We start from the raw sequence: 25,948 nt of genomic DNA, 5'->3' as shown, positions 1-25,948 counted from the left end.
CAAATGCAAAATGCAGTTTATTAGGAATCAGCATTTTAAGACGCATGACACTAGATTCTCCCATCATTCGAAGACAATTGCATATTCTCATTTGTTTTTTCAGATGCCCATATTGTGGTTTCTAACAATATAAGTGCTTTCTTTTGTTACAACTGATTTAAGTGACACTATTGGCACAAAGCATTATAATTGTTCCGGAAGACTGGCATGACCACAAATCTCCAAATTAATGTCAGTCATGGTGCCACAATCAAAACTCAAATGATACCTCATTTGAACATACATATTAATCAATACTGGCATTGTGGTTAGACTGTTAATATATTTGTGGACCATTATCATACTCCCATTGTCTTGTATGGCTAGTATTAAGGTTAAAAGGCACTACAGGTATCATACGGCAATTTTTCACAACAAAAACTAAAAATATAAAAAATATTGCATTGATAGGCTTGCTTTTCTGAGTTGTATTGTTTGATTACATGCAGCTAGAGGCACGATTAACTCATCAGACACATTCGGTATGATATACGACACTGGTCACTCGATCACTCAACTGTCCGTAGATCATGAGCTAGGAGTCGCTGACCTGCATGAAACAGCCAAGCTGTGGGAAAAATCGACTTGCCAAACGGTCTTTCAGGGTTTAAATGAAACAAAAAGTCAAATAATCAGACATCCGAGCTTATAAATAGAGTACTCTACATTCAATATCACTTTCTTTTTTTTTTTTAACTCTAAATCATTATTTCGCTCTTTTCTGCTACTTTCATTGACAAATGAAAAAAAATCTACTGAACATGCAATCCAATCTAACAGTTTGTAAAGACAATGTTTTAGCTGATTGTCTTAATCGTTGAATTTCCTCCTCTATTGACTAACTGGTAATTCAAGACAGAGTAAAGATAACACTTGGCAATCAAAAGAGTTAAAAGTCAGCATGAAACTTCACAGACACTCTTGGATCGTCTCGAGTTACTGCTCAGATGCAAGGCCAGGTGTTATTTCAACCCCATGCCATGTTACCCAGCATGTCCATCTTAAACTTCCAGTGCAATAGATGTTTTCTTTGGATTTTTGTATGAGAGGGGAAAAAGGCTTGTGTAAATACACAAAATACTGTGTTCCTGCTCCTCAAGGCCTGGATGTACTTGGTGTGACTGGAATGTGTACAGAAATCCAAACCCCAAATCACAGGAGTGTCAGTGTTTGTTCACTGCCATGCTGATATCTGGGTCAGTGGTCGGGATCGAGGGGTTTCAATCCTTGTGCTTTTCGGCTGTGGAGGTTTGGAGGACTGTTGGGACTGGAGGTTTGTGGTGTTTTTGAGGACACGGGCCCTAGGTTTTCCATGTCAGAACGCACACTTTGCCTGCGAGACCTCTCGAATTCTTCATCCTGGGCATAAGCAATCAATCAATCAGTTTAGTTTTAAGATTTTATAGGGCTTTTTCTCATTTGATGCACAATGTAGACATAAACTTTCAAAAGTTTGAGGTCAGTACAATTTATTGTTTTTAAAATAAGTCTTTTATGCTCACCAAGGCTGCATTTATTTGCTCAAAATACAGTAAAACAGTAATAGTGAAATATTAGAATTTAAAAGAACCTTTCTCACTATTAATACATTTTACGTAATTTATTCCTGTGACATTAGCCAGTACTCCATTCTTCAGAGTAACATGATCCATCAGAATTCATTCCAATATGCTGATTTGGTGCTCAAGAAATATTTCTTATTATCCATGTTGAAAACAGTTGTGCTGCTTAATATCATGCATTTTTTTCAGGATTCTTTCAGAAAAATTTATTTGCAACAGAAATCTTCTGACACATTATAAATGTCTTTACTGTCACTTTTGATATATTTAAAGTTTCCTCGTTGAATAAATGTAAAATAAATAAATATCTTACTGACCCCAAACAGGTCATTTAGAAATTGTCACTGTGATGCATATATTAACATACTGTAAGTTCACCATGTTTACATTGCAATGTCTGTGTGAACTATGCCTGTTCACATACAGAAGTCTTAAAGATACAGTAGCATTTCTACTGTAACTTCAGAGTGAAGGTGGAAGTTCTAAATAAATGACTGATTTAGGAAACCATCACTAACATTGAAAGTGGATCTAAAAGAAATAAAATGATAAAAATGTATGATTAGATAAGTCAAATAATGGTAAACCATAGCTGCATAATTTACTGGAATCAGAGTGCAAGGGTGAAAAATGATAATGTTCATTTAAATTAGAACTGTTTTGGTGCAAGACAAGGTTGACATGATGTCCCTTTAAGTCTGCATGTGTATGTGAGACTTACAGTGTCTGCAGTCAGTTCCTCCTCTGTGTGCTCACTGAAGTGGTTGTAAAGCTCAATGTCTGACAGAGCGCTCTCTGCCATCTCCTCTTCATAGTCAGTGTGATAGTCCGATTCATCTGTGGGAAAGATGGAGATATTTCCGACCCATTAGCCTAATGATGTTAGTACACAAATCAAACAACACTAAATGACATCCAACTAAGCAGAAGCCAAAAACAGATCAATATGCTGGGAATTGATGCCAAAAATCCCAGAAAACAATTGCCAAATGTGCATTTAAAAGGTACATTTATGAGGTTTAACATTGATTTACCATCCACAAGAGCTGGTTTGACTGGCTCAATCCGTGAGACTATCTCAGCCAGATCAGTGAAGGAAGCATTTGGACAGGTCACCAACTGCAGAAACAACAGTAAATTGAAGTGAGGAACCGTTTCAACACACATTACAATTCAATAGTCTCTCTTTCAGGTGATCCAGGCTCACATTGTTGCTCTGCGTTTTGTGGAATTCCTCTTGATGTCTGTCCTTCATCATCTTCTCCACCACGCCACTCCTGCACCACACATCAAACACTGTCTTCCCATGCTGGTGGCCCACTTCCTATATGTGCACACAAACACATGAGGCCAACCAAAAACAATATAAGCATAGAACAAAGACTGAATATTTAGAGCGTAGAAGGTAAAAAAGCAAAGGAGATAAAACTCACGCTGATCTCATCGAACTTGCCAAACTCAAGTGTGCGGTATCTGTCGATGGGAGGACGGATGTATTCACAGTAGTCGCTATTCTTAACAGATTCAAGCTGTCTCACTGAACACACATAAGCCAGCCGGGCCTGGATCTCAGTCATGTTCAACACCTGAAACAGTCACAACAACTTGAATTAAAAAAGAATAGATTTTAACATTTTCGAAAGAAAATTTAAGTGTATGTGCATGCAAAAGTGGTTGACACAAATGTTTTCTGTGTGATTGCTAGTTAATAACATTCTAAATATGGCTCAGGTTCCCCTTTTAATGCAAATCTATGGGATATTTTTGCCGTTTATCATCTGTCGGGTATAAATCATAAATACAATAGCTTATTGTAATAACATACCTCTTGTCCATTTGCAGTATCATTCATTTGATGATGCAAGTCTTGTGTGTCAACGTTTAATAACCATTAAAAGTTGACACTTAAGGTGCGGTCATATAAGCAAAATTTTGCAGGCAAAAAAGGTCCATTGTCTATTGTTAATAGTGGAGTGAAGTATGATGCACAGCAAATGTGGCCGCACCTTTGATACAAGTATGAGCAATAGTAATGGTGATGTTTGCCTTAGAAAACACAACTAATTAAGTAAACATTACACTTGGCTAATGTCTCCCTCACCTTGACTTTCTCAACCAGTGGGTTAAGCCGTTTCCATAGCAGCCACCAGCCAGAAAGGGCGTCCCCGTAGTTGGTGAGGTTGGTTTCATCTTGGCTGCCTACATCGATAGCAATAACCACTTTGGCACCCATGGAGCGTGCCACATCCGCTGAAACAGGAAGAGAAGACAACACCCTCAGCAACAATGAACCTCCATTATTGCAAAAAGATCAAAATTACCCAATTCTTCATATCTGATAAACTCAGTAGACTGAGCCATAGATGGCACACTCAGGTCCGCCCACAGTCTATTCACTGAATGTCAGATGCAAATTGCACACAAAAATGGCTCAGAGTTTCACAAAAGTTTTATTATTTTAGAACCCTCCCCCAGACAGATCTTTCCTGTCTAAGTGGGCGGTCCCTTGGCCAGAATGAGCCAAATAATCTTGGTCCAGACTTTATGCCAATAGATAATTGGCTACATTATTTTAGCAGATTTGCATCTTCAAAATAGTGTGTTTGTCATGGTATATTGGGATTTGACTGTCAGGCGCTAAAGAGGTTTTACTGTGGGAAGCTAATGTCCTACTACACACCTGGAAGGTTGTTGATGTAGCCTCCGTCCATGAGCAGGTGTCCATCTTTTGGATCACACAGTGGTGGCAGGTAACCAGAAAGAGACATGCTGGCACGCACATACCTCCACAGGGAGCCTGAGATGGAGGGACAGGAAACGTCAGACATTTATCCTCATTAAGCAGAGGCTCATCAATGGAGGTGGAGTATGTAACAGTACCGACCATCAGTGTGCACTCTCATTGTGGAGGCAGTGATGTCCGTGGTGATGTTGAAATATGGGATCCAGAGATCCTGTAAACAAGCCAAACACATTTAAGCTGCTGAATTTGGCAGATTGTGATCCAGTGTAGGATTTTTTGAGCCAAAAAGAGCCATTTTCCTACCTCTATCTGTTTGTCCTTGAAGACTCCATTAATGCTAGAGTTAAATGAAGCACCGGAAAACATTGAAGTGACAGGGTAGGTCAAGTCCAGCACTTTCTTAAACACTGATGTCATTTCCTGCAGAGGAGGAAAGGGGAACAAAGTTAGCTTTTTTGTGTCTAATTTAAGTGGCTTTTAAAATTGAAAGAAAAATGAAGCAACGGATTGGAATAATAAAAAAAAAGAAGAAGAATGAAAATCAATAGAAAAAGCGAAGGGAACAAGAAAAGGAATAGTAAAATATGAAGAAAAAAGAATACACAAGGAGGAAAGAAAATGAAAATGGATAAGATGAAATACAAATTAAAAGGAAAATAAATAGGAAAACAAAAAAAGAATAGAAAAAGGAACAGAAAACAGAAAATAAATAAAAAAAGAATAGGAAAAGTAATTAAAAAGATGTGACGAAAAGAAAGGGAAAAAATTAATAGAAAAGAAAGAAATGGGTAAGTAGAAATGGGTAAAGTAAATGAGCAACTGAATTAAAAATGAGTAGTAAAACAAAACAGTGAAAAAAGATTGGAAAAAATAATGAAGAATATGAAAAGGGAAAGGGAAAGAACAGTAAAACTAAAAAATTTAAAAATTTAAAAAGAAAAGAAAAAAGAATAGGGAAAAAAATGATAAAAGTAAAGGAAATTACAAAAAAAAAAGAATACGAATGAAGAAAAGAAAAAGAGGGGAAATCTGAAATGGAAAAAGGAACAGAGAACAATACAAAAGAAAGAAAAAGGGAAAAAGGATAAAGAATATTGAAAAGGGAATAGAAAAAAAATGAAAAGAAAACATGTGCTTGGTTTATATTTTTTGGTGAGCACTAGGTTGCATTTAAAAGTAGCACCACGTTCATCTCAGGATTTTGAGTGTTTTACATTAGACTGGTTTCTCACCATTGCCCACTCTCTGGCTCTGATCTTCATCCTGCTGTAACTGCGGTCCTCTGCATACAGTGCGCCCATCATGGATCCAATAGAGGTGCCGCCCACCAGATCAATGGGGATTCCTGCCTCACTCAATGCTCGAATGATGCCCACCTGAGAACAGCCCCTGAAAGGAAGAAAGATGTGAAGAAGGGAGTGAGGGGGCAAATAAACCCAGTGATACAAGGTCAATCAATACATAACCTTTCTCGTTCTGTTCTATTGGTCCAAAAGAATTACGATGCTCAAATATGGCTTTATTAAAATTGAGAACTCGAAACGAGCATTGTGTTGTTCTCTTTTTGAACAGCTCTATAGGGGTTTTCTACCCTAAAGGAAACTGGGCTGAGTTAAAACTGTACGCAGAATCAATCACAGGTTACTAAACAAAGGAATGAAGGGAGAAAATAGCAACCAACCTTTAAACACCTCCTGCCAACCACGAAAAAGACAATAGACAAACAGAAGTTGTCAGAAAAAATTAAATTGACAGAAAGAGAGCAACAGAGGAAAGAGGTCAAACAAAGCCTGAGAGGGGGTGGTAAAGGGCTTTTAACTGAAAATGCCACAGTAGTGTCAACAAGAGTGGGAGTGAGAAACTGCATTCAAAATAGTGGAGGTGTTTTTCCTTCACTTTCATAGTTTTATTTTTGGTTTTTACAAGGTGTAAAAAGTGAATACCTGGCTCCTCCGCCTCCCAGCACCAGCGCAATGGCGTTGCCCGTAAGAACACGGGCCAAACGCGAGAAATCAGAGTGTCGATCGGCAGGTTTCTGGAACACACGCTGGTACATTTCTCTCTGAAAACACAATTGCCGCAGGAACTTAGAACAACACTATGCCAAAAATCAGAGGCTGGTTATATGAGCTTCGTCACTATGTTAAGACTGTATCTTAAGGACTAGTTTGACTCTGACCAACTAGCAGTTAATCAATCAGCAATTGCACTCTTCAGATTCAAATTAGAACAATCTATGTATTTCAGTAACTGACTGAAAAATAACAAGTTATGAAAAGTCTGAAAAGAGTATAGATGACTTGTAAAACTGTCTAAAACAAAAAATGGCTATTACTACAGAATCCCATTTCATAATAAAAAATTATCATCATCAGTGGTGGATCCTGGCATTGGAAATGCTCTCCATTTGCCAATCTCTCCAAAAAATACTGTGAAATTAAGCTCATGAAATCATATGAAATCAATCTCACATGACCTTGGTCTCGAGTCAGACATTCTCAAGCCATTAATAGAGCTGCCAACCCAACTCGAGGTGATAGCTACTATTGGGGGAAAAAAACATTTACTATTAAGAACTTAAGCTAGAACAATGTAATTTTATTGATAACATTGTTTTGTTGTCATTCATAAAAATTGTAATTGTCTTTATTCCCATCTCAGCTATGAAGCGGATCGAAAAGAAACCAGTTTTATTTCTTCAAGGTCTTTGTTAAAGATTTGTCTGTAATTGGTTCTACTTTGTGGTTTCTTTTCTTGTTATATCCTGAACAAGTCTAAGACTTGCCATGACATAAGTCAGTGGAGCTCAAGGACACACCAGCAGCAGCTTGGGAAACTTGACAGGAATATCAAGAGTGTCTGACAGTCATTTTTTCTTCACTCAAGCGGGTCTGTGGAAAAATGGTGTATAACATAAAATAAAATAATTTCAATGAAACCATGATGTAATATTGAGTGCTGCACCAATTTTGGCAGGCTCCTCTTGGAGAAGACCCTTCGGGGGCAGGACAGGTGAAGGTGCCTGGAGATCCAGCTCCGCATGTTGAGCCATTCGGCTGTTCCTTTGGGAGGAGGGCCATCCTCACGGTGCAACAACACCAGCTGTTTCTGCGCTCTCACCGCACTCCCCTCTAACATACGTTCCAACTGGGAGACAAAGAGACAGACAGACAAAGAGATGTCTGAATATCATCCTTTCAAAACTAGACAACACTCTGTCCAAATGCATTATAATAATAAAATAATTTTCTTTAATGGAACACACTGAATGCAGACCTAATCCATAAATGTAATAGAAATATATCCATTTCTTTCAGAAGGTCATTTTGTTCTAAAGAGTAATTATTGATTGGGACGGGCCGGTGTGCGTTTAAGAGAACAACCACGTCCTCTCTCAACTCTTTTCATGTGAATACAATTAACCAATTCAGACTTGTTTAAAACATCTGAGCTTTGAGTCCCTGATTCAAAGAGCAGCGCTATAGTGGCCGTATCCTTTAAAGCCAGCAGGATTTATGATCAATAGGGATGTTGCTCTACTCCAGACCTCTGATCCAACTTCAAATGCACAGGTCTGACCGTCGAAACCCCTGGATATCTAAACCCGCTCTCCCTCCTGCATGTAAGTGATTAATCTCTCACTCTCTAGGAAAAGAACTGATTAAGTCCTGCAGTTCAACTGGAGTCCCGCCAACATGGTTTATTACTGCCTGTGATCAGAGCAGTTCAGCGGTGACTTACAGTACAGAAGAGTAGGGGCCATTTTTAGCTCAGTGTGTTATGGTTCAAACAACTTAATATTTTTGGGCTCAACCTATAAAAGTACCTGCCATCCTGAGCGAATGATAAATTACGGGCTTTGAAACCCATTTTGTTTGAGTCGGAAGAGCTTTTATATTAAAAATTCTATTTCCAGTGGAAGTAGCCACAACTCTGAATCTTGGTTAGTGAAGTTTAGCACCAGTTCATGTAAGCTTTTTTCACTGTGTGATGATGTAACACCATCATACCTCTCCCACGGCTGGGTCCTGCTCTCCCAGTCCCACGATGATGATGCAATCGGCCTGTCTGATGCAGCGCTGAGTCCATGGTGTGAGTGACACATCTGTCTGATATAGGACTATGCGGTGGATGTCTTCCTGCTGACCCAGCCAACTCGACAACCTGTACTCATGCACACTGGAGTAGAGAGAGAGAGAGACTATTTTCAGCTACTTCTCATGGTATCTGCAAATAAACTGATTTGTTCCCTATATCTACAAATGTATGTAACCATATTGTTAAACTTATGCCATTTATAAACATGTCAAAGTCGAAGAGTCAGGTTAGAATTGTGTATATTCATCCACGATTAAGTTGGAGAGTAAGACCATAGACTATGACTGCAATGACTAATGTGAGTTATTGATGATTCAAATAACTTTTAGCTGTTTATTTATGGAATATGTGAAGAGCTGCAGGTTCCCAACCTTTTGACCAATGAATATCCATGACGCATCCAAGACTTTTAAGCATTTGTGACTACTGGATAGAGATTTTCCAACATTTTAAGTAGATGCACTCAAATGTGAAATATATATTATACACATTTCCATTATTTTCTAGATTTTTTTTTAACCTTTTCCTATGGTTTACATTTCCTAGATTTCAGATACTATTACCTTGATTTTCCAGATGTTTTTTGGATGGTTTTAAGGATCTGCTGTACTGTAGTTAACCTTAGGGTAATTGATTAATTCTTCAAAGCATATGGAGTGTTTAAAGTGGATAGTATCCCTGTGTGTCTGTACTTTTGAACTGTTTTCACAAAAATTAAATAGAACAACCGTTTTTAACCTTGATAATAATAATATTAATTATTATAAATGTTTCTTAAGCACCAAATCAACATATTAGAATGATTTCTGAAGGATCGTGTGACGCTGAAGACTGGAATAATGCCTGCTAAAAATAAAAATCACAATAAACATGTGATGGATGAGAGCTTGTCAATATTCTTGACAGAAACCAGGCCAGTATCGGCACTTAAAATTTAATGTAACAGAAAACACCAAACTCAAACCACAACAGAAACAAACATCAGCAACAGGGAGAAAGGAAGATCTCATGCTGGGTTAGAGGGACAGGACTCATGCAGACTGTTTATTTATGGGGTTAATTGTGTTCATTTCCATATCACAAAACTGCTTTCATCTCGCTCATCAAACGACTACTTTAATGTGTAAAAATAAAAAAGATGAGTGTGGTGTTGTTTTTCAGGCAGCCAAAACACACTCTTCCTAAAAATCAGCATGCATTAACAGTGAATTTACATAATCTGATAGCTGGAGTGGCCACATGTTTATATAAACTAATATTTAATGCCATAGAAACATTGCAAGCTATTATCTAATGACACTTTGATGCCGTACCTGTCTAACGCAGCGGAGCCGAGGCGCTGTTTGATGATGTCACTAGTCAAGAGAAGAGTTGGGCCTGGAAGACATAAATTTGACTCAAACCTTCTCATCTTTTTGATATAAAGCCTATATAAATAAAGCATCCTCACCGATAGCTAACAGCGCGTGCTGAAGTTCCAGGGTGAACGCAGTCAGAGGAACCTCCTCTGATACCGGGAGCACAGTGACGGTGGCCAGGTTTGAGGCAGGGTTCCCCGCGTCCCATTTACTGCCAGGTGTGTGTAGAGCTAGACTGCGAGCTGGACGTTAAAATACAGACACAAAACAGTTGTTTACACTTTAGTCAGTCTAGAAACCTTGGCCTTTAATGCAGGAGATGAAGACAGAACACTGATAGTTTTAGACACACACGCACGCGCGCGCGCACACACACACACACACACACACACACACACACACACACCTGTCAAAGGTCCATTAACTTGCTGGAGGATCTTCTGTCCAAGCAGGTGAATGAGCCTTGTGACTACCTAATGAGATCAAATAAAGAGAACAAAACTGACTTCATACAGGTACAGAGAGACCAGAGAAACTCTCATCACAGTTTCTGGCTATAAAGCAAATGCAGTGCAGCTGACATACCTGTGGGAATTTCCTCTTGATGGAACTGAGAGCGCCCTCAGGTAGTTTAGCCAGTTCTGAGTCCCGAACAGCATGAACAGTAGTTGCTCTGTTCTGATGGGTCAGAGCCTCCACCTGCATTCACACACACACACAAAATAATGCATGTAAACCATGTATTGATTGACTTTGAAGCAATTACATCAGACAACTTCACAACTTTATTTGCCTAAAAAAAAAAAAAAAAAAAACATTTTAAACATTTGTTTAAAAAAAAAAAAAAAAATTGCTGTTCATAGAAACTCTTTTATTACAAAATTGTTTGTAATAAAAGTGTAATAAATCTGAAATAAAATGAAGTAAAAATTTTACATGAAAAGCTTAAACTTAAAAGAAATTGAAACAAAAATGAAAAATGTTGCCTTGGCTATTAACCACAATAAAACGTTCAGGTGGAAGTAGTAAAATTACTAAAACTGAAATAAAAATAAATTAAAAGCTATATATTAAAAAAAAAAAAAAACACAAAAACAACATAACTAAATCTTAAACTAAAATGAAAAATAAAAACTGAAACAGAAAATAAATAAAAGCTAGTTCAAAATATTAATAAATACTAATAAATAATAGTAGATAAATAATACTAAAATAACACTATGATCTTTTTTTAATCCTAGTCATACAACTGCTTTCAGCAAGGAACAGACTGAAACTTGTTATTCACAAAAAAAGAAAATCATACAGGTTTAATAATGAGAGAATTATCATTTATCTCCCTATTTAGACATATATTTCTGTTACTAAGACAAGATATGTTTGCTCACACAAGAGCAAAGATCAGCACCAATAAAACTCCATGACGTAGATTGAGACTAAATTTGGATCTACAAATCAGGCCTTCATTCACATCACTCACGTCCATGGACAATGAACCACCGCTGTTTTCAGCAATGTAACCATGGCATCAACATGGACAGGTATTCTTAGCAGCATAGGCGTCACCACAGAGACGCAAAAAGCATCAGCCAATCACAATAAAACATTAGAATGACGAGAGAGAGGGATCTCCTGGGAGATACTGAGTTTATTTTCTCTGATGCACACCTGATTAAGTGGCACAAATTTACTGAATACATCAACGCCAGTAAATGTCACCAAAGCTATTCTAGGAGATGCTGCACATACAATAGGGCTACTTTCTATATAGTACATATGCAGCATTATGTAACATGGAACAATATCTGATTCATCTTTGAGTCATCTTAGAAAAATCTAAAGTTATAAAAGGTTTTGAAACTCAATCATGAAAACTGATCTCGGACGCTGATTGGTGACTATACAGCTCTTTAGAACCTTGATTAAATATAACTGCTTTTATGGTAATAAAGGAGCTAAATAGGAGAGAGATAGGAATAAGTTTGACAAGAAGTTATTGTATTACAATATATGTTGTGCAAGTGGAATATCTCACCACTCCAATGAGATCTCCTCTACCGTACTCTCCAGTCAGCTCCTTTTTCCCATCCTCCTTCATGATGACGGAACGCAGGCGGCCGCTGAGCACTATAAAAGTACTGTCAGACTTATCACCCTGCCTGAGAGAGAAAAAGAGAGAGAAAGGATGAGGTCATTTATCATAGAAGATTTATGAAATGCTGAGGAAGCTTATCTGTCTCAGCCAGAGGGGCAGAAGAGGAAAAGAAATCGCCAAGTTTATTAGATTGTATTCTGTCCAAATCTCTTACAGAGGAAGCATAGGAAGAGGAGAGAAAAAAATCATAACAATAGAGTTTATCTGGGAGCTCCTCTCAGGAGAGCCAAAAAACTGTTATGAAGGACATTTCATATTAACATATACACTACATGGCCAAAACTATGAGGACATGCAAATGACACACTTATAGGTGCTTATCAAATGCACCCTACTGTTCAAACGTTTAAGATCAGTAGTTTTTTTTTTTTTTTTTTTAAGTCTCTTACATTCAGCAAAGCTGCATTAATTTGATTAAAAATACGGTAAAAACACTTGTATTGCAAAATATTATTACAATAAAAACTGTTTTATATTTTTAATATATTTTAAAATGTAAATAATTCCTAGTTTTACATTTTAAAATTTCAATTTCAATGTAACGCGCTGTTACATTTTGATGCATCCTTGCTGAATAAAGTATTTCTTTCAAAAAAAAAAAAAAAAAAAAAAAAAAACTTTTGAATGGTACTGTATATTTTCAAAACCAAAGGAGTAAATAAAGAGTTGGTCTTCATTGTAAGATTTTCTGCAACTGGATGCAGATGAAATAGTAAAAAATTAATATCTGCTAATTAAAAGGTTACATTTGGCCAAGTAGCACACTAAGGGCCAGTTTTACTAACAGCTTACCCCATCCTAACCGTCTTTTGGCGTTAAAATTGTACAGTCAGGATTTACTAAAGACGCGCAGTGACGATTTAGTGCTGAAAAGGCATGGACACAGTTATTTTTGCGCCTGACTTTATTGAATATGCATTTGTAGGAGTTTCCCTTTCAGACGCAAAAGTTATGGGAGGAATGTATTCAAATGAATCACGCAATGCGTTTTACTAACGTTTGCGCTTGTCAAATTACTAGCATTTGCGCCTTTATTTAACGCCCAAAAAAGCATGTCTTAAACTATTTTGCGCTTGAAATGGCTGCAATTATTGTTGCTAAGAGGAGGCACCGCAGAGAACAGAGAGCGTGTGGTAGAAGGGAGAGGGTTTTTTCCACATGTATTAATTTATTTGTAATGCCTGAAGAACACATTATCCGAAAATATCATTTGCCAAGCCATGATATTTTTAACTTGCTTCAGGAAATAAAAAATGACTTGGAACCCTCAACTAGGAGTCACGCAATACCAAATCTATCAAAAACTTCTAGTAAACATTAATTTTTTTGTCCTCCGGTTCTTTTCAATGTATTGTGGCTTCTTTATTTATTTATTCTTTATTTGCAACTACGCTAATTTGCGTAATTGTCTAATTTGCAAATTTGTCGATATGTAAATGAGATGTTGCGTCCGTGTTCTTTAATTTGCGCATTGTTAGTAAATCACTCGCAGAAATTTCCATGCCCAATGGCGCTGTTTTGGAATTGCACTCTCACACTAATTTACCCTGTTTGGTAAAACTGGCCCTAGGTACTTAATTATACCAATAAAGAGGTTGAAGGTTGAGAGAAAATAAATAGGGTGAAAAAAAATGTAACCAGTAAATATGTGAGGAAATGAAGTGGACCTGTAGACAGCTCTGCCCGCCTCCACAGCCATCCAGTCAAGGGCAAAATCAATCTGTCTGACGAAAGGTGACATCCTTCTTACAACTGTATGAGCCACATTCAGCACCACCGTGGGCTCAGCTCGCATGATCCTGACAACACACACGTAAATATGGAAGCGTATCAACATGTCAGCTGGAGAACCATTAAAACCAGCAACCAGAGTGAGTTTATGTTCGTTATTTGCCTGCCAATGTCAACAACAAGTTAAATTCGGATTAAACAGTAACGTATAATTATGTATTATTCTATTATATCTTGGTGCAGGTGACATTTCACATGCACAGAAATTAGCCAATTATAAAGAAAATCATTGGACATAAAGGACTTATTACTTGTGGCCAGAAAGAAATTCTGATTAAATTCCTGCTTCTTCTGTGCTTTCTATACAGCAGTTACAGAGCAATTATCTGAACGCAAGTTTTTTTTTTCTATAATAGTCTATTATGGCCATATCAATTAATGGATCATTTTACATATCAGTCAGACAGACCATTTAAAAGTTTGGGGTCAGTAAGATTTTTTTTTTTTTTCCAAAGGAGGCTATTATGCTGACAAAGGGTGGATTTTTTATTACAATTTTAAATAACTGTTGTCTATTTTAATATATTTTGCAGCTTATCATTTTGAATATACAAAGCTGAATTTTCAGCTTCAGTGTCACAGGAACCTTCAGAAATCATTTTAAAATGCTAATTTGGGGCTCAAAAACATTTCTTATTGCCACAGTTGAAAACGGTTGTGCTGCTTAATATTTTATGTAATACATTTTTTTCAGGATTATTTTTTTCATAGAAAGTTCAATAGAACAGCATTTACTTGAAAAAATCTTACTGACACCAAACAATTCAATATTAGTGTTATGTCAGATTAAAAATCTAGATTAACATTAGAAATGTGGACTGAAAACCTACTCATAGAAGTGCGTTTTCGAGATGGACAGGAAGGTGCAGTCCCGATGTGCCCGTACGGAGAAGATAAGTGGCTCACCCGTCAGTACAGCCAGCTGACCCACCAGCTCTCCTGGGTGAGCCACGAACAGACACGTGTCCACCTCTCGGTCAATCATCCTCTGGTGCACATGCAACATGCCCGAGATCACAAACTGCACACTAACATCCTGAGGGACACACACCCACATCCAGTCAAGCAAATCATTTGGACAGAGTAACATATTAGAAATCCACTGAAATGTCTAGCTATTCTCACTGGCTAGGTTTCAAAATCTAGTGAGCTGCCAGTTTAGACAGCATTTTTGAGCATCTCAGGTCATAGCCTGAAGCAAACGTTGACATAAAATTAGGCAACAATATTACGCCCCCTTGTAAGATACCTTTTTTTGAATGCATTCTTATGTAATCATATGTTAATGAAAAGCATCCCAAATCAGTCCCTATTTTGGCTAGCAAGTTGTCTGTGAACAAATATTGGCAGCAAACAGCCATTCAGCTCACTGGGTTTTTAGCCATTTCATATTCACTTTCTGCGTGATGTCTGACCTGATCTCCTTGGCGAGCTACAATAGATCCAGCTTTAACTTGATGGAGCGTTACTCTGCCCTCCAGCAAACTTGGGTCCTGGACACACACACAGCCCAATAAAAATATTCAACACAAACACATAAATCAATCCAAACATACATAAACTCATATCCCACTAATGGAGATGTATTTTGACCTGCAGCGGAATAATCCCCAGCAGATCCTTCTTGGCGGCCTGGAAAATGGCACCCACTTTACTAGGGGGAACGTCAGAGTGTGGTGCATTGTCTGTGTAGTGAATCACAGCGGACGGAGCGTGCTGCATGGTCACACTCTTCTTCAAAATGGACTGAAGAATATAAAACATCAAGATCATTTGTTTTTTTAATATGTAGAGATCTTTAGGGTGAGAGAGAGAGAGAGAGAGATGAAATGGTGGAGGAAAAAAAACCTTGTGAATGACAGAACTGGACGGAGGGTCATCTATGGTGACTCGGGCCCGTTCATAAGCCATGTTCAGGTCATTTCCTGCCACTCCTGCACACAAACACATAGAAACCAGATCTAGTTTGCAGAGTTTAGTACTAGAGGTGTCATTTCTGTGTGGAGTGAATAAGAGTGGATAGACAGATGGTAGCTTATCTGTTACCTGAGCTCTCTACAGGCATTGAGACCGAGCGAGACCTCCGCGCGACTGTGGATGTGTTTTCATATGAACCAGCTTGCCCTCCATCTAAGTGATGAGACATTTATATCACTCGCAATACAGCCATGAACAATATTCCTGTGAAAATAGCTCCTTCTGACTTCAGGAAAACTGTCTTTAGACTGAAAGCAAAATCTAACAAAAACACTAAGCAAAAATATTAATAAAGTCAATATCACAAATGCAAAGTTTAGTTTTTTTGTTTTGTTTTACTCAGGCAAAGGCGTTTTTAAAGGATTTGTAAGATGGTATGGTTTTTTTAATGTATTTGAATGTCTCTTCTGCTCACCAAAGCTGCATTTATTTGATTAAAAAACACAGCAAAAACAGTAATATTGTGAAATAATATTGTAAAAAAACAATTATACTTTTATTATACTTATCCTAATATGCGGCTTTAGTGCTCAAGAAACATTTATGGAGGATTTATGAAGGATTTATTAATGAATTAAATTAAATTTGAATTTATTTGTATACACAGACACACACACTTCAAAGCAATGTGTGAACTATTTGGACTTCATTCACTGCAAAGAACAAACTCAAAAGTATAGACAAAAAACAAACGTGTACCTGAGTCTGTCAAGTTCTCTCTGGAGCCCTGCAGGTGCTCGTCTTCTGTTTGTGTCTGTAAGTGGGGTCTGCGTGGGACTCTGCTGGGACTTCCCTCGGTGAGCACACTGTTGACCGCAGACAGTGGCACTGCTTGTCTCTCCTACACACACACACACACACACACACAATCTTCAGATAGACACTTACAAGCACACATAAAACAATTTTACTGGTCTAAAGTAACAGCCACTGACTGCCTGATGTCTTTCTCCATAGAAAGATCAACTCAAACAACTCTGAACTAGTTAAAAACCACAGACTCTTAATTACTCATAATAATGATTTGTGGGTCATTGAAGTGATGCTTAATTTTTGTGTCTAAGTTGATTAATTAATTTTTTTCTTATTTTAGAAACTTGTAATTATTGACTAATCCAAAATGACCAAACGGTATCTAAAAAGACCATAAAAGTATAATTTAATTGGTTTAAATGACTTTGGCACTTTATTTCAAGTCTTCTAATGCCATACAAATTAAATTGAAGTCATATCTTTTACTGAATATACTTAAAAAGGTTCAAAACTATATGAAACAAACAGTAACATAACTATAACACTTCAAAGAACCTAATATAGGATTTTTCCTTTTAAACATCCTTCTTTACCATTGAACCTCATTCATTTTTACACTTAAACTCTTCAGTTGCTTTTTTTGAAAAACAGAACCCAGGTAAACAGAACATCACAAAACGATAAATGTGAGAACTGCACTGAGTTTATGCTGTGTTGTCACGTAACCTTGCCTGCTGTTGGGACTAAATTGTATTTATAGCCGATGGGAGAGCACTTAAATTCACAGCGCAAGCCAAAAGTACTTCTTAAATCAAAACAGAAAACAACTCCCTCGGCCTGTCCGCGCTATGAGGGGAGAGTTACGTGTGTGTAGGGTTGTGCTGTGACATGCAGTGATGGCTGATGGGAGATTTCCGCCCAGAGGGTGTTAAAGTCAGTGTCCTTTAAATGAAAGCCATGGTCTTATGATCCATGTTATTCAATCTAGCTGAGTTTTACGGCTCCAGCACAGGAGTGATTATGCCGATGGGGATTAACGTAGCATGAAATAACACTGAGAGTGTGTGTGAGGAAAGCACATATTTTAGAAGTGATGGAGTGCGTGTGTGTGTGTGTGTGATCCTAAAAGTAATAATACTGAGATGTACGTGTGTACTCTTTCACCAACCTGATTGAAAAGCTCGGTCGTCAGTCCCAGGTAGTTGTGAAGTGCCAGGAAAGTGACTCTCTGTAGACGAACCATGATTATCTAAACAGACAGAAACAAGCCACAAATTAACACAGTCATTTAGATGAATGACAATCCTTATTTCTGTAAATAACAGTTTGCGGTCTCACAAATAATATGCCAGTGTCTATGCAGTAAAATGAGCCGTATCATGGAAACAACTTTTGAACTAAAGATGTTTGACATGCAATGTAGACATAGTCTAACTTTTCACATCACTATGTTCCCTGCAGCCAGACCATTGATGAAGAATGTAAAATATACAAAAATTGTCACTTTAACTGCATCAGTAACATCAACATTGCATATTATACTAATATTATTAATTATTTACCAGTATCAGGCAATATTGGATGTTTAATTGTGCTAATTTTCTCCAATTTAACATTTAGATTACCTTTTCAGTCATCTAACACTCAAAGTTAAAAGCACTACTAATTTAATAATACTGTTAAATGCAATATTCAAATATTAATTTTTCATACTGTATATTATATAAAAGTTGTGATGCCTAAATTGACCTGTAACATTTAAAATGACTTTATGACCCCCATTTTAGCTTTTAACGTTTTCTTTAGTTTTAATTAATTTAGTTTAATTGTATAGAATTTTAATTGTAATATTACTATCACCAATGTTAATAATAACAACAACAACAATTTATATGTAGTACTACTGAATTGTAATATAGGCCATATAATGGCTACTAATCATAACATGAAAATAATTATTGGCTTATTTTTCCATATTTTTTTTTTTTTGGAAGCCCTAGTATTCACTTACTTGGCTGCCCTGAAGAACTACGGTGTGTATTTTGCTTTCATATAGAACTATAAAGATACCTTTATTAACTTTAAAAGTGCACTTTGTAGGAAAAAAAACATGATTTAAAATAAATAAATAAAAAAGTGTAGAGTATGGCTCATTATTACAGTGTGGTTGAGACAGATGTTCAGTAAGACAGAGGTCACATTGATACAGACAGCCATGCGAGAGTTCGAGCCCCTTTGTACCTGTATGACTCTCACTAGCGTCTCTGGGTATTTCTCAAACACTGACTGGAAAGCTGAGGCAGGCAGACGCAATATGGTAGACCTGACCGCTGCCCGAGCAGACACAGTTTTATAGGGAGCAGGATAACCCTGGAGGAAAAGGGAAGATCCAAAATTAATCTCAGTGCACTGGAGCTGGATAAGTCGTCAGGAAAGCAGACAGAGAACTTACTGTAATGATGTCTAGAATGCTGAGCAGACTGTGAACGCTGTCCCCGGGCAACACGTCCTTCACCACAGGCTCTGTGCCATCCTAAAAGACACACATACAGAAAGATAATATAATAACTTTAGGGGAGGGCGCTAAGTTTAATTACTCATTTGCCATTTAGCTGACACTTCTTATTCAAAGTGACCTACAGGGAATTTATTACAGGGACACACCAGGTGAAGTAACCAGAGGTTAATCAAGGAAATAATGGTGATTGTTCATAAATCATTTGCTGTGGGGTTCGAACCCATAACATTTCCATTTTCTAAGATACTGAACCCAACAAAACACTATTTTATTAGTTGTCTTTTCACACTTAAAATAGAACACTCACAGCCTTTTTAAACCCGTGTTAATAAAATATATATTAAGTATGTGTGTGAATATGTATATAAAACAAGCTGAGACTAAATCCAGAAGAACTGTGGCAACATCTCCAAGTTGCTTCAAGAAACCTACCTGCAAAGCTACAGTACTGCTAAAAGTTTTAGGCACTTGTATAAAAATGCTGTAAAATGAGGATGCTGTCAAAAATAATGTCATAAATAGATTTTTTTTTTTTTTTATCAATTAACTTCTATTAACTAAATAAAATCAACATTTGGTGTGAGCATCCTTTATGTTTAAAGCAGCTTTTGCCCTAGGTGCACTTGCAGGTAGGTTTGCAGGTAGCATCTTGAAGCATCTTGCAGACGTTGCCAGAGTTCTTCTGGATTTAGTCTGTCTCAGTTTGTTCTGTTTCTTCATGTCATTCCAGACAGACTGATGATGATCAGATCAGATCTCTGTGTGGAGCACTGGCTGTTGTCAGACTCCTTGTGCAAACAAAAAAAAAAACCTCACTGGATTATTACAATTAATGGCAAAATGAATGTAAACTAATATTTCCTACTGACACACTACAGTAAAAGATAGAAATAACTCACTTATAACCATTTTTTAGCTGGTGAAAATAGTAGTGTTCTAATAATTGTGTGTGTGTGTTTCTAATTTAAAAACTTTTTTTTAAAATAAATGTATACAATTTAATTAATAATAATAATATTATTTTTTTTATTTAAAAACACACACATATACATATATATATATATAAAATTATACAGTACAATAAAAGTGGTGTTCACTTCAAAACATTTCTTAACCTAGGGTTAAATGTAGCCTTAACTGAGATTAATTAAGAAGTTAAACTGTAGTAAAGCGTAGTGTGCAAATTGTCAAGTGCGTGAGGTTGAGCGAGTCAATTGACATTCTCTAAACAACTGCTATAATGATGGATTACTTCTAAAAGTTCTTCTAAAACTCATCCTTACAAACTCATGAATGCAAAGCTCCAGCCTTCCATCCTGAACCACATAAATGCTGTCGTCATCATCCCCGGGCTTGAACAGCCCCTCTCCCTCCTGCAGCTGCACAAACACCATGTGCCGACACAGCTCCAAAAACAAAGGCTTCTCAAAATGACCAAGTACCCTGAAACGGATCAACATTCAACTTAAGATGAACACCAGACATTCCATTAGACTGAAAAAGTATCATGTGATTTGTGTGCAGTTCAGCTGCGATCACGGGACCCCACAGGGTCAGAGGTGTTCACCTGACGTTCTTGAGCATGTAGAGCACCTCTGAGGGCAGGTTTGAGTTCTGCACGTCAAATTCAGTGAGATCCGCCTCCAGGAGAGAGGGAGGGGGTTCTTTGGGCTGCAAAGTGGGCGGCTCCTTCCTGATCCGCAAGATCCTGCATGACATCATAGCAGGAGTCAAACAAGAAGCACTGATCAGACAGCTCCTGAATTAAACTGTGTGGGCGATAAAACGAGATGCCATATGTTCTGTAAAAATTAGGTATGAGAAGCTAAACATACCTGCGTGCTATACTAAGAACTTTAGGCCTCTTCCGAGAGCGCTGCTTAGACACCGAAGAGGAGGATGGTGTCGAGGACAAGGTCTGGACCTGATAGATAGAAATAGAAAAATCAAGTGGAGGATGGAGAGCAAATAAAAATATCAGGCTGTTAGTCATACACGTGCCACACATACAGGACAACCATATGCCACTTAGCACACTCTATACTGCCCTCCAGTGGAGGAAGACTGAAGTTTCAGCTGATGTCAGTTTTAATTACACCTACAAATGAGTACTGAAGCAAGTCTCTACAGAGTCAGAGTCTGAACACTCAGCTATCTATCTTGGAGCACAAATAGACTGCTGTGAATGTGATTATTAATCACCAGCTAAAACAGGGTGCAAATCACAGGTAAGCAAATGGATTTCAGTGAGACGTGACCCACCTTTCTCATGATTTTCCTGCCGTAAAAGAGCACTTTATCTCTTTTTCTGAAGCGATAGCGAGGAACACCAGCCTGTTGATCTTAAAATACACACAAGCAAATGCATAAAGAATAGTAGTACGCTAGACATACACTACCATTCAAATTATTATTATTTAGCACAACCATTTTCAACATTGATAATTATACAATATAGAAATAAACAGCATATTGATTTCTGAAAGATCATGTGACACTAAAGACTGGAGTAATGGCTGGTAAAAATGCAACTTTACCCTCACATTAATAAATTATATTTTACAACATATTAAAATAGAAAGTTTGTACAAAAAAAAAGTTTTAATAATATTCCACAATATTACCGTTTTTACTGTATTTTTGATTCAATAAATGCTAACATGGTGAGCATCTTTCAAAAAAAAAAGTTTAACAATTTTTTTTTACTGACCCCAACATTTTTAACGGTATGACCATAAGACACTTACTCAAGTATTAGAATTGAGCAGCAATGTAAAAAAAACATGATGCTCAAACCAGCATACAGTTCTTTAGACTTAAACCCTAATAACAGTGTGAAAGAATCTGTTTTGGGCACAGAAGTGACACATACTTGCCAGTTTATATCTGCGGTAGAGGAAAAGCACAGAGATTCCTATCAGACACATAGCCACCACGGCACCGATCAATACACCCGTCAGCTGGAGCAGACAAAAGTCACAGAAATGTAAGACAAGGGAATTTATCTGATATTACAGGAAAACTGATAAATATCATCCTCTACTACTGGACTTTTGATTTCACTGTCATCAAAATATGTTTTCAGTAACAGAGAAAATAATATTGGCAAAAATCCTGCAAGAAATAATCATCTCATTAAAATGGGTGTATCGTTCAATCCAAACATGATTTAAACATCTGTAACTTGTTACATAATCTGTACAGCTGGTCTGAGCCAGTCCAATTCAGTCCCCTTGCAATGGAAACTACAGCTTTCCAGAGTATAGAACTATAACAATAACACAGACAAACAATCTAGTTGGAATCACTTTCAAAACTTTCAACTGATTAAAGATAAAAACATTGACAGCCATTCAGAATCCACCTGACTTTAAAGTGGCAGATGACAAAATTGCAGCATTTGCTATTGTTCTTGGTGTGAATAGGTCTTTGCCCAAAAATGAAAATTCTGTCATTAATTACTCACCTTCATGTCGTTCCAAACCCGTAAGACCTTCATTCATCTTCGGAACACAAATTAAGATATTTTTGATGAAATCCGAGAGCTTTCTGATCCTCCATAGACAGCAAGGGTACTACCACGGTCAAGGCACAGAAAAGTAGTAAGGACAACGGTAGTCCATGTGACATCAGTGGTTCAACCGTTATTTTCTGAAGCAATGAGAACACTTTTGGTGCACAAAGAAAACAAAAATAACGACTATATTCAACGATTTCTTCTCTTGCGGGTCAGTAAGCTGCCATTCACAAGAGTACGACAACCAGGGATTGAAATTAACTTTTTCACTCACTAGCCAATTTGTTACTGGCAATTCATAACTTCTACTAGCCAAAAAAAACAGAAATAAACCAACAGCTTGAGGCTGTCTACACTGGACGTGACAAAGCGACCGTTGCAAATCATTTTGTGTCAGTACTAAGGGTGTGTGATATTGACAAAAAAATAATATCTCAATATTTTCTGAAATTTTATCGATAAAGATAATTAGACGATAGTTTGCGGAGTGTGTTATTGTGCAGATATCTTAAGGACTGCCGTGGACAGCTGACTCCTAAAGTTTTTAATATTCTTCATATTCTGTGTGGTCAGTTCACAGCAGTGATAGAAATTCATCTTTTCCAATAAGTTTAAATTGATTTTAACCTTTTATGGTATTTTTACCTTTACAAAGCCATTTTTTTCTAAAAGTGTGCATCAACTTTTGAGTCAAATTCTTACATTTAATCAATCAATTATAATAATAATACATTTAGGCTGTTACTAAACAAAAGAAATCAGTCTCAACAAAATTCATCTTTGCATAAGTTTATGGCATTTAGATTTATTTTCACATGTTAATGCAGCTTGGACATGGAATGCTTTAACCTGCAGTTACAAATGCAAAGTTTTTATATTTTAAACATGAAATGCTGAATACTGAAATTATTTTAAAAATGAAAAGATGTAAAATTAAAACCGCCAGTAGGTGGCAGCAAGTCACTGTTAATAAGCGAGTCATTGCGACTGAACCGAATCATTTAAACGGTTGATTCATTCAGGAACGAAATGCCTCATTTTGCTCAGAGACGCAAAACAGCGCTGTGGCTGTGGTTTTTGTTGGCGAAATAGAGCAAAAACTGCCAATATGGTGTCTAAAACGTAAGTCTCTTGATATTAACTTAGTGTTTAAAATCACATTTGTAACCATGCTGATTTTTTAAGAAAAAACGGCACTCTTCGTGTGATATTGATAAACTAAATGAATGGATACAAATATATACATTTTCTGCCCCCTTATCTTGAATTTATTATGTGATCATTCTTAATGCATATTAATAGACTGAAACTTGCAGTGAAAGAACGCACTCTAAATGCGCACGCGCACTAGACTTATCACATAGTCGCGTATGCGTGCCTACAGAGTGTAGGTGTGTTTTGTTCGGTTTTTGCAATATACTCGATAATGTCACAATGTCTCACTAGTTCAGTATTTGCGCTAAACCTGCGCAGATTTGGCTTGCATGAACTTCCCCAAGAAATTAATGAGTGAACATAACTTAGGAAAAGTAACCCGCCAAATCGGCTAGTGATTTGATGGCGTTACCCGCCACAGCTGATTTTTACCCGCATTTGGTGAGATAGGTCTAAAAGGAGGTCGGGGTTGGGCCTTGTTAATATGCCCTACACCAAACCCAGCCCTAAACCTACCCTCCCTCTTGGAGCTGTCCCAACCTACTTGCAGCACTTGGAGGTCTCCGGGCTGCAGCAATATATACTTGCATTTGGCAGGTGTTAATTTCCCTTGGCGTGGCAGTTCCCTTGCTGTCTATGGAGGGTAAGAAAGCTCACGGATTTCATCAAAAATATCTTAATTTGTGCTCTGAAGATGAATGAAGGTTTGGAATGACACGAGGGTGAGAGAATTTTCATTTTTGGGTGAACTATCCCTTTAATTCAGAGAACACATTGGTGAGTTTATGTACCATGGTGGTCTGCATCCTCTCCTCCACAAACTGCTGCAGACGGGAACGAATTTCACTCCCAATAGCCTGAGGAAATACACACCAATATACAAACTCAATGGAGTCAGACTCACTCACAATTATGTCTACGTTTTGGTTTGGAAAAAAAAAAAAAACCTGGATAAAACACCATTTTATATTTGTATTTAGAATCTATTTACATTTGTTCCACAGAACAATACAATTTGATTAAACAGCTCATGTGGGGTTTCTTTGAAATAATGTTTATTTTTTAAATTCAGACTTAAAAGTTGAGCTCAAACGAGACTCAAAGAGCATGGTGCTTGCTCAGCTGCTTCCGGTCTTGCACAAAAACACAAAAGCACTTCCCCTTGCAAAAAAAAAGAAAAAGTAAAAGTAAAAAGGATCTACCTGCTCAACCACTAATCCAACATTCCTCGCCAAAACTGAAAATACTGTCATTACTTGCTCATCCTCATGTCAAACCTGTTTGTAGTCATTTTCCGAACACCATACTGTACATTTTTAATAAACAGTGAGTGGACAAACAATCAACAAAGTATGTAAACTGAATCACTGATAATGATTGACTCAAATGCATAGCAATCCAGCTGCAACAAAAAATGACATAAACTGGATACAGTGAGATACTTACAGGATACATGCACTGATCTTCATTCTTATTCTCACTCTCTCCCATTTCTAAAAACACAAAATCAATCTGTTTATGGAGAATGCATTTAGTTGTATTTAAAACATGAACTTTTTTTGAATGACAGATTGAGCGCAAGAAAACAGTCAAAACGTCTGAATTTTCCTATAATAATCCTGTGGAAAGCAAGCATGTCAGTTAAATATGAAGCTGCAATAACTTATGTTGTTATTGAAGCAGGGATGACATGTATGTGTGTTATGGGCGTTACTGATATTTAAAGTGTAAACAACAACGTGAACTTATAGAAACAGCTGAATTCTGTTTTAGCTTAGACACGTTGCACAAAAATCTAAAATAAATCATGCATATCTTACAAAAAAAGCCTCTTTAGCGGGTGGTTTATACGTGAAAGAGTAGTATGCTAATTAGCTAGCATACAGTATCTTACTTACTAAAGGCAGCGAAATTGAAGACCGGTCTTGAAATAATCCCGTTTGAAATTGTGTATTCATGCCACAACTGCTGGCTGGGTCATTTTCTTGTCATTTCCACACAAATTTCACTGCATTGTAAACTTTGACAGCTCCCTTTTTCGCCCCATGAAATCAAACCTCTGCTGTTGCCTTGACAGTCCTTCACGTGGCAGTGATGTGCAATTTCATTGGCTACAAGGAACATCAAGGGGCCAATCAGGATTGCTGTTGTTTGACTTTTTTTTTCAACTTCCATTATTACATGCAAAACAACATAACATAATAATATTAATAATAAGATAATATTAATAAAAAGTGGTGGATAAATTATGCCGTGCATAAAACGCAAAAAAACAAGCCAGA

General features: G+C 37.2%; 1 protein-coding gene across 1 annotated transcript; it reads right to left on the bottom strand.

Annotated features, from left to right (window-relative positions):
- pnpla7a (patatin-like phospholipase domain containing 7a) lies at positions 1-25,743 on the bottom strand. Its single transcript, XM_058758529.1, has 36 exons — positions 25,565-25,743; positions 25,113-25,159; positions 24,458-24,523; positions 21,867-21,954; positions 21,257-21,336; positions 20,830-20,918; positions 20,562-20,702; positions 20,278-20,437; positions 18,929-19,009; positions 18,718-18,846; positions 17,645-17,725; positions 16,423-16,564; positions 15,793-15,876; positions 15,595-15,680; positions 15,340-15,492; positions 15,162-15,239; positions 14,577-14,782; positions 13,623-13,754; positions 11,836-11,959; positions 10,386-10,499; positions 10,207-10,273; positions 9,893-10,042; positions 9,756-9,819; positions 8,355-8,523; positions 7,309-7,491; positions 6,288-6,406; positions 5,577-5,733; positions 4,648-4,764; positions 4,486-4,555; positions 4,282-4,398; positions 3,703-3,851; positions 3,035-3,187; positions 2,809-2,925; positions 2,636-2,720; positions 2,323-2,438; positions 1-1,398 (listed from the first exon to the last, which is right to left on the bottom strand). Exons 2-36 carry the CDS (start codon positions 25,155-25,157, stop codon positions 1,237-1,239), a joined length of 4,074 nt encoding a protein of 1,357 aa, XP_058614512.1. The 5' UTR covers positions 25,158-25,159; positions 25,565-25,743; the 3' UTR covers positions 1-1,236.
- Positions 25,744-25,948: the final 205 nt, after the last annotated feature.

Source organism: Onychostoma macrolepis, chromosome 21, assembly GCF_012432095.1.
Source record: "Onychostoma macrolepis isolate SWU-2019 chromosome 21, ASM1243209v1, whole genome shotgun sequence".
Lineage (NCBI taxonomy): Eukaryota > Metazoa > Chordata > Actinopteri > Cypriniformes > Cyprinidae > Onychostoma > Onychostoma macrolepis.
Note: the sequence above shows the minus strand (reverse complement) of the source record. Positions and strands in the feature narration are given on the sequence as shown.

What these genes read in the sequence shown, in the direction of transcription:
- pnpla7a (XM_058758529.1), bottom strand. Translation starts at nt 25,157, where the DNA reads ATGGGAGAGAGTGAGAATAAGAATGAAGATCAGTGCATGTATCCT. An exon ending in TCAAGAGGAAATTCCCACAG is followed by an intron (nt 10,274 to 10,385) that starts GTATGTCAGCTG and finishes TGATCTCATTAG; the next exon opens with GTAGTCACAAGGCTCATTCA. An exon ending in CAAACCAGCTCTTGTGGATG is followed by an intron (nt 2,439 to 2,635) that starts GTAAATCAATGT and finishes TCTTTCCCACAG; the next exon opens with ATGAATCGGACTATCACACT.